The sequence below is a fragment of the Periophthalmus magnuspinnatus genome, chromosome 6 (assembly GCF_009829125.3).
Source record: "Periophthalmus magnuspinnatus isolate fPerMag1 chromosome 6, fPerMag1.2.pri, whole genome shotgun sequence".
In the NCBI taxonomy this organism is placed as follows: domain Eukaryota; kingdom Metazoa; phylum Chordata; class Actinopteri; order Gobiiformes; family Gobiidae; genus Periophthalmus; species Periophthalmus magnuspinnatus.
Window position 1 is genome coordinate 4,305,584 of NC_047131.1, and position 18,689 is coordinate 4,324,272.

General features: G+C 38.5%; 1 protein-coding gene across 1 annotated transcript in view; it reads right to left on the bottom strand.

The window, feature by feature from the left end:
- Positions 1-18,689, bottom strand: part of plxnb2b (plexin b2b) — a 455,012-nt gene that overhangs the window by 251,743 nt on the left and 184,580 nt on the right. The window contains exons 10-18 of the mRNA XM_033967743.2: positions 17,477-17,603; positions 15,479-15,638; positions 14,783-14,894; positions 10,856-10,967; positions 8,706-8,807; positions 7,599-7,691; positions 6,646-6,733; positions 4,889-5,058; positions 2,911-3,059 (exon numbers count right to left, since the gene is read on the bottom strand). Of these exons, the coding sequence (XP_033823634.2) occupies positions 2,911-3,059; positions 4,889-5,058; positions 6,646-6,733; positions 7,599-7,691; positions 8,706-8,807; positions 10,856-10,967; positions 14,783-14,894; positions 15,479-15,638; positions 17,477-17,603 (1,113 nt within the window). The remainder of the gene's footprint in view (positions 1-2,910; positions 3,060-4,888; positions 5,059-6,645; positions 6,734-7,598; positions 7,692-8,705; positions 8,808-10,855; positions 10,968-14,782; positions 14,895-15,478; positions 15,639-17,476; positions 17,604-18,689) is intronic.

Consider the following 18,689-nt stretch of genomic DNA (forward strand, 5'->3'; position numbering starts at 1 on the left):
ATTCTAATGTTTAACTCAATAATCGCAGCTCAAATCTGACAATGTGAGACTCCCTCAAATACAACCACAATCCACTGTTATTTTTGTCATTTTCAAACTTGCTCAAATATCAATACAACAAATCAATTCTTTCAAAACTGCAAGATGCAGTCTTGCAACAGCCATATAAGTGAGGTAAACAGCATAAAAAGAACATACTGGGACTATGGATGTCCTCTAAAGTGAAAATGATCTCATTTGGAGATAAAGATCTGGGTTTATGAGCTGTAATACAAATGACAGGATAGGAGTCTGCTGCTCTCAGCAGGAGGCGCTGTGGCTGCCGGCTATGGGACCATAATGCAGATGTGCTACTGTTTAAAGGGCCCATAGTACGCTATTTTCTGATCTCTGTTATAACGATGTTTCCTCATCACAAACAGACCTGGAGTTGTGTTTCATTCACACATGTTTAACACACAAACCCTGAACACTGAGTTATTCTCTCAAACAGATCCACTTTGTGAGTTTTCGAAAGTTTTTAAACTTAGTTTCAGCCCTGGAATTTTCAAACTCTACTGAACAAAAGGTAAAAGGAGAACTCTGGAGATGTAGACAGCGAATTAAAGAGTTACATGTGAGAATGAAACAAAACACAACTCCAGGTCTGTTTTTGATGAGGAAACAACATTAGAACAGATCAGAAAATTTAGAGAGTGTATTTTGCAGGACTGGATCATTGTACCTTTCAAACATTAAAAATACATTGTTGCTTTTTTCATGGTAGTGTCTAAATTGAAACTGGGTATCAAGGTTTTCCTGCGCATCGATTGAGTGTCAAAGTAGTTACTTTGAGAGGTGCATTTTGGCTAAAGGCTTGGCTCTTGCTTTTCTTTTTTTTTCTTTTTTTTAGGTCATTCTGGTGTAAATGAGGTTCATTTGCAGCAGTCAAAACAGAGTGTGCTGCCACTTCATTTCAAGAGGCCTTTTTACATCATGCGCCTCTGCTCTGATTAGGGGCCATTACAGACACCTGGCTGCAGGGGCGGAGTTTCAAGTGTGTACGCCTGTTCAACCAATCACACTGTTTCTCATATGCCCAGACCCCACCCCTCTTCCTGATGATTCCCAAAGTTGTCCGTAAACGTCAGAACACTGCATACTACTGGCCTCTCCTGTGGACAGCTGCAGATCACTCTAGCAAGCAGAATATTTTTTAAAATGTGGCCAAAAATGGTGACGCGACACTGCCAAATCCTACGTGTACCACCGATTAAGAAAGAGTTAAGACTGGAGAAGAAAGAAGTACGTCACAGTGAGCGTATACCGGGGGCGGCCATCGGGGGGTTGATCAGAGCAATAATGTCTTGATTACAGGAGTATACTGTATAGATTACGCAAACACGAATGAATCACTCTAAATACAACAAGGGTAAATGAGAAGGTGAAACAATTATAGATGATTAAAAGCTCTAAACATCTGATTTTGCACAATATTAAGTTAAACTTTTCATCTATATATATAAATATATATACCATGCAGTGTAAAGTATAGAAGTAGGACAAAGCCCATAGCACTACATCAGACTGAGTACAGCATGAGTAGATTTGTTGAGAATCTGTGTAGAATGTCAAGCATGTTATCTCATCACTGTGACAAAAACCTGAGTGAAACGCTCTTCAAATAACTGTTTTTAAAGAGGAGAAAAGATTGAGCCATCCATCACACACCATACAGCCGTTTAATACTCAACAAATTACGTTCTACAATGTCTGCTTTTGTCAAACCAAACGCATACAAAACAAACTCCAAGGTAAGACTTAAAGTGAAAGCCCAAATGCAACAGGGGGGTTTGAATAGTGGCTGATGAGGCGGGAAAAGTTAGAAGTCAAATAGTTAATAGTCAAACAGGTTAGAAAATTTTGCAAAGAGAATCAGAAAAATACTACTTTGGATAAAAACATGTTCGGATATAAAACAATCTGAATTTTCCAAATATTCAAGCATCAAAACTGCATCCAACTTATTTCATTTGTTGAACTTTTATATTTGAGTAGTAATCAGGTAAGAAAATGAATGAATCAGAAGCTCAGCGGGGGCCTGGTCAGGACTTGATGGGAGACCGCAGTGAATATCAGGTGCCACAGTGAGGCGCTAGTGGTAAAAACTGTTGTTGTGTCTTTAGGCAAGACACTTCACCCACATTGCCTAGTATGTATTTAGTGAGTGTGAGTGTGTTGGTGGTGGTCAGAGGGGCCGATGGCACAGATTGGCAGCCTCATTTCCGTCAGTCTGGCCCAGGGCAGCTGTGGCTAGAACAGCAGCTGCCACCACCGGATGTGGAACGAATGAATAAAGCATGAAAGTGTGAAGTGACTGAGTGTCTGGAAAAGTGCTGTATAAGACTAAGGCATTAATTTACTCATTAATCATAACACTATGTAAACCAGTGTACACAATATACTGTTTTGGAAGTGTAACTGTGATAAAGAGATAAAGGAGAATATAATTAAGTATAATAAAATGGCAGGAGGCAATTTACCCAGAGAAGCCATTTAGTCAACAAGTTGTTCTATGCAATGAGGAAAAGTAACTCATTCTTAGTACTCTCCACCTCTGTAGAAAAACAACATTGCAGTACAGAGTTTTTCATTTTATTAAAAAGTCCCTCAGCTCTGAGCTCTCTGCATCTAATTATAAATTAGTGTGAAGGTAAAACTCTGCTCTGAAAGTTGGGAAGAGCACTTAAAAACTCATTGGGGTGAATATTTAAGATGCTCTGAGCACATAAGCCAAGGGAGGAATATCTTTGGACCATTGCAAACTATCCTGTTGTTCTGTTTGTCACGATTTTTAAAAAGTAAAAATGAGGCACAGCTCCTTTAATCTAGGTCCATGTAAATTGAAAGTTAAATCAAACGTCTCTGTACCTGGTGGAGACGGAGTACTTGTCTTTCTGGTGCCTACATGGCTCCCCCACCACACTGATGTTCACGATGTCGTCTGGGTGGATGCCCAGGTTAGAGCCTTTGATGGTGATGGAGATGCCCCCCTCTGGAGGCCCGAACTTGGGGATGATCTGAGGAGGACAGGGAGGGAGAGGGAAAATACAGTGTGTAATGAAAACTCTAATGAATATTGCAATTATGTTCAAGTCTTTTTCAGAAATTTATATCAAGTGTTAGGTTAAGTAAATAAAATACTGGTATAATATTTAGCTGCTCAACATGAGAAAATGCAATATTAAATAAGTATTATTTTATAATAACAGCTTCTCAATAGGACATTCAGAGTAGAGCCGCTGCTCCTCCACATTGAAAGGAGTCCGTGGAGGTGGACTGGGCATCTACTCTGGATGCCTCCTGGACGCCTGCCTGGGGAGATGTCTCACCGGGAGGAGGCCCGGGGAAACACCCAGAACACACTGGAGGGACCATGTCTCTAGGGGGCCTAGGAACGCCTTGGGGTCCCCCGGAGGACTGCCCTGCGACCCAGCTCCAGATAAAGTGTATCACATTTACAACAAGTTTAACAGAAAATAAATACATTTGTAAATATAACACTAAAACTCTACTATGGAAATTCATAATGTATTTGGAAAGAAAGCACAAAAAATCCACAAAGAATTGACCAGAAAAATAATCACTGTTACTCAGATAAAAAACATATCATGCTGGATAACTACTCCCAGAAGTACTTTTATTTTATTTTATTAAAAAGTCCCTCAACTAAAAGCACTCGGCCCTGCAGTGATTACGAGCGTGCATTGTTTCTCCACCTTGTATTTAGTGATGCGTTTGAGTGGAGCGTGGTGTGGTAACCTTGGTCACATTCACATCAATGAAACAACTGAAGCCTGTCGTCAATGACAATGAGCCTCGACAATTAGTGAACAAAGACTGTATTGATCTAAAGGGAGGTGGCTCACATCAGAGAGGCCAAAGTGAGTCGGGCTTTGAGATTACTCCAGCTCCTAGTCAATAAACTAACAAGTAACATCAATGCTGCACGCGGCTAATCACAAAACACCGCTACGTGCACAAGCTAACAAGGTCAAGGGTCAATGCAAAGTCAAGGCAACATCACATTTCCCAGTCAATCAGTGAACAATGGTGCATTATTTTGTGCCTTTGTATGAACTGAATCTAAACACATTTCGATCATTAGAGACACAAAGAAAGCAAGAAAGATGTAAATATCTGCTGCAATAAAAAGTTATCTATAGAAATCTTTACCTATATTTGCAGGTTAACACGGGAAAACATTTTAGTGAGTGAAGCGCTACAAAAATCAGTTTGAAATATGTTGTGAAATCAAGTAGAAATTAATATTAATTCAAATTAATGATATCTAAATAACTGTAAAAATACAGTATCTGCTCAAGTAAAAAAACAAACATAAATTTTATTGTATAATTCATACTTTTATCGTTTAAACCAGTGATTCTGAGGAGCAGGGACCACCGCCTCAATGGCCCCACAGTCAGTAGAACATAATGCATTTAATATGAGGCTTTAATATGAGGGTTTAATATGAGGGTTACTCTGTCAAGAAAAAGTAGAAGGTAAAGGACCCCTCGTTTAAACCTTTTTATGGTTTTATAGATTAAACTGTGTTTCCTAATAAATATAAATGAAATAACATTCTTGAACAAATAATTCAGCTTGAAATGGAAAAATAAAATATTAAAAATTGATGGATATAAACTGAAGACATAAAATTAATACATCAATAAATCAAGACACATTTTACAATCAGTCATTTCATTTATGCAGATATGCCAGTTACATAATGGAAATTTAATTACTGTGACAAAATGATTCCTCGGTGAAGAAAAATGAAACTGTCTATTTATCTGTGCCAGTCGTTTTAATGTTGTGACTGTTGTGTGAAATGTGTGGCACTTACGTCTGTTATTTCTGGATGGGGGCACTCCACGTTGTACGAGTCCACAGAGGAGCACAGGTCTTCAAACACACAGGCCTTTTGTTTGGGGCACCACACACACTTGTACTTTGGGTCTGCATTTTTACACAGGCTGCAGTCCTGTCGACCCACGGCGCAGTTATACAGCGTGACTGCAAGACAAAGATATGGGCAAAAGTCAAATACACCAAACTATCACATTGGTTTTAATACATATAGTAAAGCAATGATGTCTTAAGGGTATATAAAGGTTAAATAGGACAAAGAAAGGTATTATGGCGTTATGAGGCGAGTAATCACCCCTGCAAATCATTTTAGACAATGTTCTAAACAGATACAGAGTACAAATACTGAAATTCAGCCCCCAAACTAGCCTCAGTGTTGCCAACATTACATTAACATTACATTAACATTTTCATAAAACTGTAATAAAAAATGAATCATCTTTCATTTCGACTCCAGAAGCCCCTAAAAAAATATCGGAGGGGTCAACATTTAGTTCATTTTCCTGTTCTAAATTGTGATAAAAGGTGCACTATGTGACTTTTCTGGTGGGTGGTCTGCAACCCACTTTTCTCCATGGAGATATTACTGCTGTGTCTGGGATGTCACACAGAATGGGGGCATCCCTGACATGCATTTTACTCATTTTCTACTCCCGTCTGTTGAAGATTAAAGCTTATATGTTACGCAAAATGGACTCGTGAGCTTTAAACCATGTTAGAATGTCGTTACTTCATCAAAAATCATACGTGGAGTTGTGTTTTGTTTCATTACTCACTTTTGTTTGAGTAATGGTTTATTATTAGCACTTTCTGAGCTCAAAATGCTCTGTTCCACCTTGTGATGTCATGAAGTGGCAGTTTTCAAGTTAACAGCTCCTTTTACCTTCAGTTTAGTGGAGATTGGTAATTCTAGTACTGGAATGGTCCAAATGATTCAAGTCAAGGTGTATGCAGTTTAAAAACACAGTGAAGCACGTCCTGTATTAGCAAAAGACGAAGTTTAAATCTGTCAACTGGACAAATCGTTGTAGGGGTGAAGACGGTTTTCTGCTCATACAAGCTGCTTCTTCAGTTCTGGTCAGGTTACTGCTGGACACTGCCTTATATCTGTCTGAAGGGAGGAGCTGAAACTAAACAGCTTAAGGAAGGATTGTCTTTTCTAACAAAAATATCTTCTTTAACTCCTCTCTCAAACCATTTATTTTCTCTGGCTCAGATCTGAACCTCCCTATCTTCAAAGGTGTGGTTAGTGTCTTTGAGATAGAGATGTACATCAGACTGGCGTCCTGAGCTGCTCTCTCAACGGTGTTGGTACATTGTCTTATGAAGTGGTTGTTTAGTTTCTCCAGTGTAACGCTCGCTGCACTCTTTATTACACTGAATGGAGTAGACACATTACTTTGTTTGTTACTCATCTTCACTCCTACAACGATTTGTCCACTTGACAAATTTAATTTCGTCTTTTGCTATGGATCAGACCTGGATGACTGAGGGATTACACAGACACTTCCTGTATTACCACATGACATCACAAAGTGGAACAGAGTGTTTTCCATCTAAATATGCAGGTTTGTTTGTGTGTAAAACGTGTGAATGAAACAAAACAACTCCAGGTCTGTTTGTGATGAGGAAACAACATTATAACATAAATCGGAAAATAGCGTAATATGAACCCTTTAAGTCTCGATACAAATGAATAACTGATTTCCTTCCATTAAAATGTTGCACACGTACCATTTAGGGTGCTGTCCATCTTTTTGCCTGTGTCTTTGTCCTTGACGTAAAAAAGCACATTGGTCTCCGGCGACTTGTCGAAAGAAAACTAAAGAAATGAGAAGAAAATGAATTATTAAAACTCAGTCCACTGATTAATGGTAGCGACTTAAGCCTTCCTCTGCTCGTAGTGTGGGCCGCCACTCCCTCCGACGCCACAGGGAGAAAAAAAAAACATAAAATATGACACAAGGTTTGGCAGATTTTCAACTAGAGAAATAAAATCGATGTTGAAAAAGAACATGGCTGGAGGCTAAGTAGAGTTTGAGCTTTCATAGATTGCCAAGTGGAGCTAAAATAATGTCAAAAAACCATAGCAGGAGCAGTAGAGGGCGCTAGAGAATATCAAAGAGTGTGGGAAAACAAGGGGATTTAAAATACTTATAAACCAGGGATGTCGAGGATTGACAGCCAGACAATATGGCTAGACATTTGAGTTATATTTAAGATGGCTGTCGATAAGTTGAAATATAATGTGCACTTTTTTGGCAAGAAATTCAAAACTTCTTACTTAAACCATCCTTAACTCAATCTACTTGCACGGAAGTCTATTTTTTACCTTATTTTTAAAGCACTCCCTTATATTTCTTTTGTATTTTACCTGCATATTTACCATATTTATTCAGTTTTATGTTGCACCATGACACCAAAGCAAGTTCCTAGTTTGTGAATTCTCTTAACTGACAATAGCGATAAAACATACCCACTAAAAAAGACCTTTATTTCATAGTAATAGCGTGAATTAATCATATTTCTATTAATTATTCAACTCTCTACTGTTATCATGTTGACATACGATAAAAAAATAACTTATTTTTCCAGCTAGCGCAAAGAAAAGATACGTTTGAGAAATGTTATGCCGATAGGTTGATGCAGTAATTATCATGATTATATATATTTGGGTCCAGACTCACGTTGAATCCGTTGAAGCTGTAAAAAGTGTCTGCATAAGAGACGTCTTCCTCTACGTTCTTCATCAGCTCTGTCCCGATGGTGAAGGAGCGACCCTGAGGAATTAAACAAACATAACGTGGTTAATGAATATAAAATACTAGTTTGCTGTATGTTTCACACACACACACTGAGCCTATTTATAATCTGTAGTGTATGGCGGCTTTTTAATGTGTATAGAAATGGAAAAACAACAGAACAAAAAGAAAAGAAAAAAACAGAAGCATATAAAGGTATATGTAACTTTCTGGAGGTGGCATTTGCATTACAGTGGTTTGTCGTTTATTGCGGTAGTTACGTTAAAAAAATAACCCGCAATTGGTGAAATCCGCAAAGTATCAGCTTTATTTTTGACATTATTCTATATGTTTTTTGCTGTAAAACCCCTCACCACACACTTTATACACTTTTCTCACACAGACATTAACATTTTCTCACATTTCTCTCTCGTTTAAACTCTCTCAAAGTTCAAACCTTCGTAGGTCCTTTGTCGGTGCAGAACGTTTCATCGACATTGTGGGTTATGTCGATGAAAAAACTTGCAAACGTACAGCACTTCAGAGTCACACTGCGATCCAACATTTATGTCAATTTGGGAGGAGACTGGTGGACAATGGTCTACAGTCCCTTAGCCAATCAAGACGCAGAACACAATGCACGTTCATACACTATAAAGAAAAGCATGTAAAAGTGCATTAAAAAAAATACCCAAAACAGCGAGACCACGAAAGGTGAACTACGATATAGTGAGGGACTACTGTATTCCACGAAAGTACAAAGCTAAAACCATACTTTGGAACATTCTCCCTGGAGATGCAGATGTCTTATGGCATTCTGTCAAAGAAACCGCATTTCCATGAAAAAAAAAGCAGGAGGATAAAAGATAAGAGTCAGGTTTGTAGAGATGCAAGCCCGCTCTGAGTAACAAGTTTGTCTACAAAACATACCCTTATTTTAGTCTATTCTTCAATAACAAACTGTGGCCTTTCCAACCACCAGCTATGACTAACACCACATGCAAATTTGGTGTTTCGTGTTTTTTTTTTTTACTGTCACCACAGTGTACTCACCTGATACAGACCCAGATTAAACCCCTCAAAGCTGATCCGTCTCTTATGGCCCACTGGGATGAGAATCGGATCGGGATTTTCAAACTTCGGACACTTGGCTCCCTGAAAAACAGCCCAAAATAAATCAAAATGAAATGATTACTGCACATTTTTAAAAATCACTTAAGGCTCCACTGTGGCCCGCTGCGACAGACTCTGTGTTAACCACCACATCTGCTGCATTCGTCACACAAGATGGTCCCAGCTGATACCGGCATATGGGCTTTTATTCATTTCACTGAGATATTTGGATTAGACATGCACCGCTTCCAGTTAGATTTAATATTATGTGATGTTTTTTTTTTTATTATTCACACCATTTTTGATAAGTTAATTGAAAAAGCAACAGAATTATTACTTTTAAAGATGGAAGTTTTTGTAGCTTACATTCCTTCCTTCATTATTTTGCATGAACAAACACAGATTTGTCTATAAGAGATTTTTAATTAAACGTTTGCTAAATATTTCTGTATGAGGATAGTTTAACCATTTTACATTGACACTGGGGGTATAATATTATCATGTGTACAGTTTCTTTGCACTACTGGAACATTTTTGGTAATTTTTAAACTGAACTGTTTCCTTCCGCTGTTTATTTATTGCAGCTCATGATTTTTTTAACGATATTGTAGATTTAGAATTGTTTTTGTGGTTTAAATCTGCTCTTGGGTTTTGCGTTAGATGCATAAATTAGCTTTAATATTATCGTTTATCGTCTATATTTACTTCAGCGATATATTGAACTTCATAATTTGTTATTGTGACAGGGCGATATTTAGGTGATATTTTGTCTATCGGGCTCAGCGTTTATGACATTAACAATTTCGTTACAGTAATAGAGAGGTTTCTTCTATTTTTATACAACACAGCACATGTGTCAAACTCAAGGCCCGCGAGCCAAATGTGGCCCTCCACATCATTTTATGTGGCCCTCGACAGGGTAAATTAAAAGGTATTATGGTCTTAAAATCTCAATTTATCAGGAGATACACAGTTACAGTTATATTTTTACATTTAGGCAAATGTGTATGCAATATTTGTAACTTGAATAAGTAATAAATACGGAAACAGTTAATTAACAAGTTATAAAATTTGTTATATTTATTTTACATTTGGCCCTTTGAGAGTAGCCATTTTGCTGATGTGGCCCTTGGTGAAAATGTGTTTGACACCCCTACAATACAGTAAGATCTGAGCTACAGAAAGTAGACAAAGTAACTTCCAACTCTAATTACTGGTTTATTCTGGTATTTATTTGGTGCCTTTTAATGATACTGTAAAAAACTGGGATTATTCTGCTTTATTGCTATTGTGTCAGTGGCATAAGGTAGTTTCAATATTACTGTTTATCAATATGTGGTGATTCAAAATGTGGCATTATGACAGGCCGACCTAAATATGCAGATTTAAAAGGTGCTGTACATGACTTTTTACTTTACGTGCTAAACATGCAGTCTTAGCATTTGAATTATTCACGGCCATGAGTTTCGAAGAGCTTTTCAATAAATTTCAGAAACCAGAGTGGACTGGCTGCTTTTACAATATATCTGTGCCGGGGCTAACACACTTTACTACATGGACAAAAAATGGGTACAGCTAGTTTAAAAATGCAGGTAGGTGTAAGTATGTTTTTGCAAAATTAAAATTTCAGAGGTTTTAATCATGTTATAGTCCTTTCCCTTTCTCATTTACCCTCACAAAGTTGTTTTTTGAGTGATTTGTGCATGTTTGAGTAATCTTTAATTGCGTAATTTCACCACCAGCATCATTTTGGTACATTTAAAAAAAAAAATCAGCTGTTTGCTCGTGTGATCAGCAGCCAATCATAGGAGGGACTGACGGGTACACGGATCTTTGTTGTGATGGTGTTTACGTTGACGTAGGCTCCCATTGGATACCGCAGTTTTGTAATGCGGAATTCGGCAGATTTATATTTTTATTAAGTCATTTTAGATCAATATTGAGATATAAAACGTGCAAATAATAACAATGATCCACGGTTGTCACAGATTACAGCTATAGAGCGACACAAGCACAATGTCTTCTTTACAGACTGAGTGTAGGTTCAGTATAAAGTATCATCTTTACAGTTCAGTCCTGGAGCTACAGACCTGTCTGTGTTTGATGATGTGAGCTCCAGAGATGCTGTCGTCCATGTCGCTGCAGCTGTGGTCCCGAATGTTCCACTGACACCCCCACAGACTGGACACACACGCCATGCACCTGCAACATACAATACACACTGTAGTATACCTGATGTTGCAGTACGCTACATTCAAAGAGTATCATGGAAATGTATCGATACTTTTCAGTGACAAAAACTATGCCAATGCAAGTATTCACTGTTACAATTAGGTGTTTGATTTTCAACAAAAAGGTGAGCGCGACTAACTGAAAAACTGTTGACTGGTGCTAGCTCCTTGTGAATGGAAAGTTATTTGACAGGGAATTGTTTAACAGCAGAAAATCAGCCAGTCGTTTCTTTACAGTCAGATTGTGTGAAAACAAAGCTCAGAATAAAGTCTAAGGTGAGTAACACAGCGTCAGACAGAGCACAACAGTACAAAAAAAGGACAGGAATGGGACATTAAACAACAAGAACATATATGGAGATAAAAGGGTAGACGTCATTTGTGCTACATTTTGTATAATAGTAGTTTTCACTTATAACAAAGTACTACAATATAGTTACAATATGTGCAGTTATAATATAAAAACTAAGTAACAGCGGTTTCAATAGTTACTGTGGCATTATCGTTATTTTTGTCATGATAATAGCGTCTGAAACTTCAATCGCCCCATGCCTGAGTACAGCAGCGATCGTCAGCAGGCAACTGGGGAAAAAGCTGAACGTCCAGACAAATACTTTGAGATTGGACAAAGCGTAACAACAGTAAAGCGAGCTGAGAAATCAAACTTTTGATAAATCCAGTTTAGAAAAAAGCAGACATCTTTCCCATCCACAAAAGGCTTCTCTTCTTTATTCAAAAACAAAATAGTCTGTACTCCGCTCAAAATGAGTCACTGTATAAAATGTTATACCAAAGTTGTTTACAAGTACAACTTTTGGACATATTTTATTCTCAAAGTTTGCGTGTTGGAGGCAGGAGACAGGGGCAAGGATTTGAGTGACTTTGACAAATGGTGATGTCCAACGGTTGAGTATCTTGTGTATGTGGCCCGCAGTGCTCAGGGTCTATAAACACTTGAACAAGAAATACAGAAATATCAGTAGCACTTTATAAAAACTACAGTATGTGTAGGCTCCGTTAAGCGTGAAGAAAGACTAATAATGAATAAATAGTTTCTTAATTGTGATTCAGGCTTAGGAAATACCTCATTAAGCTAAATCAGGGTGAGGGTATTAATTGAATAGTTACTAAGCCTGAAATCGTTCCTTATGAGCATAGACTGTATATAAATGGACATAGCTAACCTGCTAGCCACCACGTTACAGACAGGAAGTGAGCATGGATGCACTTACGGCTCAATCAACTGACTCCAATTCACTTTACATTGAAAAACCGTGTCCCCTCTCTGTAACTGCTGCTGTCAGATTCATCATTTTGGTCTTAAATGTTCGTATTAACCCGCTCTGCGTGATCCTGGTGTTTTTATTGCGCTACCGTGTCGGAACATTAATAACACACAAGTCAGGCGCCTTCTTTTCCAGAGGTCGCTCCTGCTGACCTTAGCAACAGGTTTGATTGACAGCATTGCTAAGTGCCCACTCCCTGCTGAAACAGTGGTCTGGGTGGAAAGGGCAGTTACGTTCAACAGCCTCGCTCCGGATTGGCTCTTTGGTTGCTATGATACTCGCTGTCGGAGTTCCAAATATGTAACTCTTCTCCAAATTCGCCGCTATAACTTCATTTGACCAGAGCTGAACACTGTGGGTGACGTCACACTCACTCAGTCCACTTCTTTACACAGTCTATGATTATGAGTTGAGTCTTTCTTCATGCTTTATTAGTTAAGGTGTAGTTATTACAAAGTGTTACCAAAATGTCTGATTGCACTGTTTGTGAGCAGTATTACTAAACGATTTACCATCAAGCTCGTGTTCAGGAGCATTCACTGAGAGAAGACTGAATTATGAACTGATTCTGATGCAAGAATGTCGTCTCATTTCTGGACATGTGTGCAGAGGTCTGAAGTACAGGGCTGGCAGCTTTTATAATCTGACCCCATGGAGATGCACACAGTTAGTTATCATCAGTGGACATTGTATTTCCTACATAATTGCAGCCTTTGTGACTGGATAATTTCAACCATTCAAACTGCAATGTGATTTCAATGAATCTTGCAGAAATAATGATGGTGTTATGCCAGATTTGTAAAAAACAAAAAAAAAACAAAAAAAAGATGCACTATGTAACTTTTCTGATGGAGGTTCTGGCATCTGTTTGTCTCCATGGATACATTGTTGATTATTCTCTTTTAATGTACATTTTATGATGATTATTTATGTTTTAATTTGTTTCTATTGGGATTTTAATGTTTTTTTTTATTCTGTAAAGCACTGAATTAACTGTACAAACTGTGCTATGCAAATCAACTTTCCTTGCGTTACCTTTGCCAGGAATGTTCCACAGTACGGCATAAAACTTATCTCCAGGGAGACAAGCAAGTGAAGTTATCAGGCCAAGTTACAGGTATGTTTTTTCCAGTGTATATGAGCAATAAAAACATCTGTAGTTAAATAAATGCAAGACTGATATGTAGAAAATTGAACGCAAATGGATATCATCGCCATGGAGACAAACAGATGACCGACACGCCATCAGAAAAGTTACAAAGTGCTCATTTATATAACACACTGATGCATACCTTTCCATACAAACCTAGAGAGTAGCAGCGTACATAAAATGTATGTAAACATGCAAACTCATCACAGTGAGAAAATCCATGTTGCTGACAATGAAAAAGATGAGTGCAGCTCTCCATTAACAAAGCTCGTTCATCACACGCACTCGGCTCTCGAAAAAATGTGCCACGCAAAAATAGCAACATCGACTTTGGTTTTTTGATTAATGAAAAGAAACTGATGCAATTTCCCTGTTTTGGTCATAACAGCGAGAGGAGGGAGAAAAATGCAAAAGGTACGTTCAAAAATCCCATGAATCATAATTTACAAAGTGCCTTGAAGCCCTCATCTATTCACACAGATAGAGTCAGGGTGGAGAAAGAGCCAGGTAACTGTGTAATTTATGATTTCAACACAATTTGAATAAAATAGATGACAGAGGACCAATACATTTTCAAAAGGGCACTATACAGACTTTCTGACGAAGGTTTAGATGTGTTTAACGGCATATTCTGGAGGCAAAGGAATAACACAGCCACAACAGGGCCAAAATACAAATCAGATCTGTGGGAAAGTGGGCCAGCTGATAAAAAGCATGCATGTTTTTCCAAGATATGTTTTTTCAAGGTAACATTATAAACTATACATATTATTATTATTGTTATTGTTATTACTTTTTAATGTATCTGAATGAATGTGAAATATCTCAGTTTAATGCCATACTCTATAGGCTTGATGGTGGAACCCCCACTAGAAAACTTTAAAACTTCAACTTTATAGAGAAACCCTGGATATTAGATACATGGGCTGGCGTCTGACATGTTTATTTATACTTCCAACGTTCAATATTAACAAATGTACATAATGTTATTATAAAGCACATGTGTCAAACTCAAGGTTCAAGGTCCAAATGTGGCCCGCCATGTCATTTTATGTGGCCCACAACAAGGTAAATTAAAAGGTATGACTGTCTTAAAATGTCAGTTTATCAGGAGATAGCAAGTTATACATCCATATTTTTTGACATCTATGGAAATACATATGAAATATTTGTAAATTGAATAAGCAATAATTACAGAAAGTTTATGAACAAGTTAAAAAAGTAGTTACATTGATTTTACATTACATCTTGTCCTTTGAGAGTGACCATTTTCCTGATGTGGCCCTCGGTGAAAATGTGTTTGTCACCCCTGTTGTAAAGTAATGGTATTTAGCCTCATATCTGACTTACGGAGTATTTTCAGCCTTCTTCACAGTCGCGGCGCAGTTGTAGAATTTGAAATCCCGAGTGGCCAGCTCCACCGAGTCATTGACGAAAACGGTTATGGCCACAGCTACAAAGTCTGGGGGCAAAAAGAGAGAAAGGAGGATTAGACGCAGAGGCTAGTGGATAACGGCTGAATTAAACCTGCTAAGCTCAACTTAAATTGAATCTGTGACTTCAAAAATACATCTGGCCGAGAAATAACCTCTGTCTAATAAAGTGGAGTGGAAAAGGGGCTCGGGGCACGCAGTCTTATGTTCAGATTCCACTCATTGCCGGGCACTTTCAAGGTCTATTATTGAGAATTAAATACGTGTCTGAGTATGGATTTAATAGAAGAACCTCTCGCTGGGGTCAGTGTTGGCATAGGGGTTAGTCGGTAGCCTCTCAGAAAGGAGGTAGGCGGTTCAGTTCTCCTCAATGCAATTATAACGTACACTTCATTGATCCCTTGTGAGAGAGATTCGTTTCTCTGCATTTGACCCATCCTTCCACCAACACTACCCATCAATAGCAGTAGGTGCCGCTATACCACACTTTGGGACCCATTTCCAGATTTTGAGCTATAGGCTTGGTCAGGACTACCTTTGACCTACTGTGCATGTTTGGCATTGATAGTCCATGGAAAGCGCAGTCTCTCGTAATCAAAACGTCGTCCCGTACCTTGGTCGTCTGGCGTCTGCGGTATCATGGAGGGTTGGGGGAGCTCGCACGAGACCTGCCCAGAATCGGACATCCTCCCAACGCTTTGAAACTCCTCGACTTTGCAAAAGAGCCGGTCTGAGTGTCCGATGAGAGGGAGAGACGGGATGTTGATTTTTACCTGGAGAGAGAAAAAACGAGTCAGGGTAGAAAAACATCCAAGTATTGTATATTGTTTTCAATGCAATTTGAATTAAAATCTATTGAATGAAAGGAAATGTACAAGATTTAGATCACATGCTTTTTTGGTAGAAGCAATAGTTAGTTAGTAGCAGTAAAAATAATATGACAGTTGGATTGTAGTACTATGATTTTTTACTGTAGCTGCAACACAGAATGGCCATTTGGAAGCTGATCAGAACTAAAGTAGCAGCAGTGATGCCAACATTATTTGGTTTATTAATTATTCTAATTATTGTGTAAGTTCACATGATCATTGTAAACAGTGAGCAGCAAAATAATAATAGTGCCAATTTTATAAGTAATTTCAATAGTTTTTTACACTCCAAACAGTAAATGCGCAGTTCTTTTTAATCTGGCTGTTTATGTCACATACTACAGATTTCACTGTTGTAGTCAAGTCTTAAAATCATAAAATTGTAACGTTTCTTCTCATAATAACTGTAAACAATACGATATAGTGACATTCTAGCTTTTGAATTGCGTTGAATTTGTTGGAAAGGAAGTGAAAAGACCTGGACATGAAAAAGTGCATGTCCTGACCTCTAGATTGAGTTTATTCAAGTTATAAAAGCTACATTATCGTCTGATCCTGGAAAACATCTTTTGAAATGAGCCATTTTCTATAATGGCCCCAAGTGAAAATGGCAACAGGGGGGTTGCGAAGTGGTGAAAAATACAAGAATGACTCAGAACAGTGTGCGTGATCAGTAAGAAGTGAAGGAATGAACAAAATATTAACTTTAACAATGTGCTTCTCCATCTAACAGCTATAGGAGCAATCGGCCATGTTGGTTTTAATAAGTGTTTGGAGTGTACCGGATCAATACAAAGCTGAAGCAGGTTTCCAACTGCAATATGTTGGAGTGAATTGTGTGAAAGTGGGGTTCTGCGGTTAATACAATTTCTTTGGGTTTGTGAGAGAGGTGGGAAATATTGGGAAAAAAGTGCACCTTTAATGATAACATATGGTTTAACATGTATCAGGGACGTATCACAATGTCATTTAATATCATCCTAGTTCCCATTGGCCTTTTAATGTTGGTGACCAATCAGAATCGTTTATTCGGTGCAATTCACATGGCTCACGACTCAACAGTGTGACAATTTAACGATAGATTCAATAATTGATACATTTCGCATGATATTTTGCAATGAATGGCCATTTTTAAAGAACTAAACACATTGCAAAAACAGGATTTCTTTGATAAACCACTAAATTCCCAAACACAATATGAAATACGCCCATTTAAATCATCAGAACTGTGAATATGTCAAATGTATTGCACAAACAAGTCTTCAAAATTGTATCGTCATCATTTATAATTGTTACAAAATAAACCTAAAAATACTCCTGGTCGATATATCACAATATATACTGATATTTTATAAAGTTAGAGAGTTAAGTTGATGTTTTTAGGAAGCACAATTTCGGATTTCATTGTTTTGCCAACGACATTCAAATATATCTGCAGTGACGCCAAATGACAGTCTATAGTCAAAGTTGTGCAGGACTGAAAACGTACCTCTCCTCCCTGGCATTTAATACTAGACAGGATATCTTAGTATTGTATTATTCTTTTCCAATTTTTTCCTATGTATTCTTATATTGTATATTTGTGTTGACTTTTACGTGCAGCACTTCGGGCGGTTGATGTTATTTTTAAAGGTGCTATATAAACAGACTTAATGTACTGTGATATTTGCCAAGACTATTCTACTGGACGCTTGAATTCTGCTTATCCCATCCATCCATCCGAGTGCTGAGCGAGTGTGTACCGTCTGCGTCTTCTTGCAGGACAGGTTTGGGGGGAAGAAGGAGACGATCTTGACACACTGCTGCCTCGGGCTCCACAGCCAACCGTTCTTCTCCTCTGCGCGTCTGCACTCGGACCGCCGCGTGCATCTGGACACAAGCTCATTTGTTACTTACATAAACAAAAAATGAAACAAGCAAAAGTATTGGAGCCTCGTGCAGTTTATAGTGTTCAGTTGAGCTGTCTCATTGATCAACCTGCAAATGCCACCCAGCTCAGGGCATGTCTCCATTTTCATCTGTTCACTCATTGACCTTTATGTAACCAGGTTAGAGCTGCTCAGATGAGACCCTGAGCCCTTTCACCATTTCAATATCGCAATAATCATCACAATAAAACCAATGTATGGCACTTTTCCAGAGGAGACTGCAAACCTGTGCCTACTTTTCTCCATAGGGATGATATTGCTCTGCCTAGAATGTTCGACACTATGGCATTAAGACTTAAACTATCTCCTCAAGAAAAACAGGTGGCGCCGAGTAACAGGTTAGATCTATGGAGAGGCACCCTTGCTTAAAATATGAATGCATGTTTTCCAAGGAACTGTTGAGCAATAAAAACCTGGAATTAAATGAATGTCGGAAAGATGCATTTAATGACATACTGTGGAACATTCAGCCAAACTAACATTTCAATAGAGACAATGAAGTGTTGGACCCTCCACTAGGAAAGTTACGCAGTCCACATTTAACATTCACTCAGATGCTCTTCCATGTTGTAAGATTTGGTCTTGCTTCAGTAAAGACCTGTGATTGGCTCAAACCAACACATTCATTTGATGATCTGAACAGAGTAAACATACACCAGGACTGAAGCAGGACTGAAGCAGCACTGAAGCAGGACTGAAGCAGCACTGAGCCGGGACTGAGCAAGGACTGAACTAGGACTGAAGCAGGACTGAAGCAGGACTGAGCAAGGACTGAACTAGGACTGAACTAGGACTGAAGCAGGACTGAGCCGGGACTAAAACAGGACTGAAGCATGACTGAAGCAGCACTGAAGCAGGACTGAAGCAGGACTGAACCAGGACTGAACCAGGACTGAACTAGGACTGAACTAGGACTGAACTAGGACTGAAGCAGGACTAAAGCAGGACTGAAGCAGGACTGAACGAGGACTAAAGCAGAACTGAAGCAGGACTAAAGCAGGACTGAACCAGGACTGAACCAGGACTG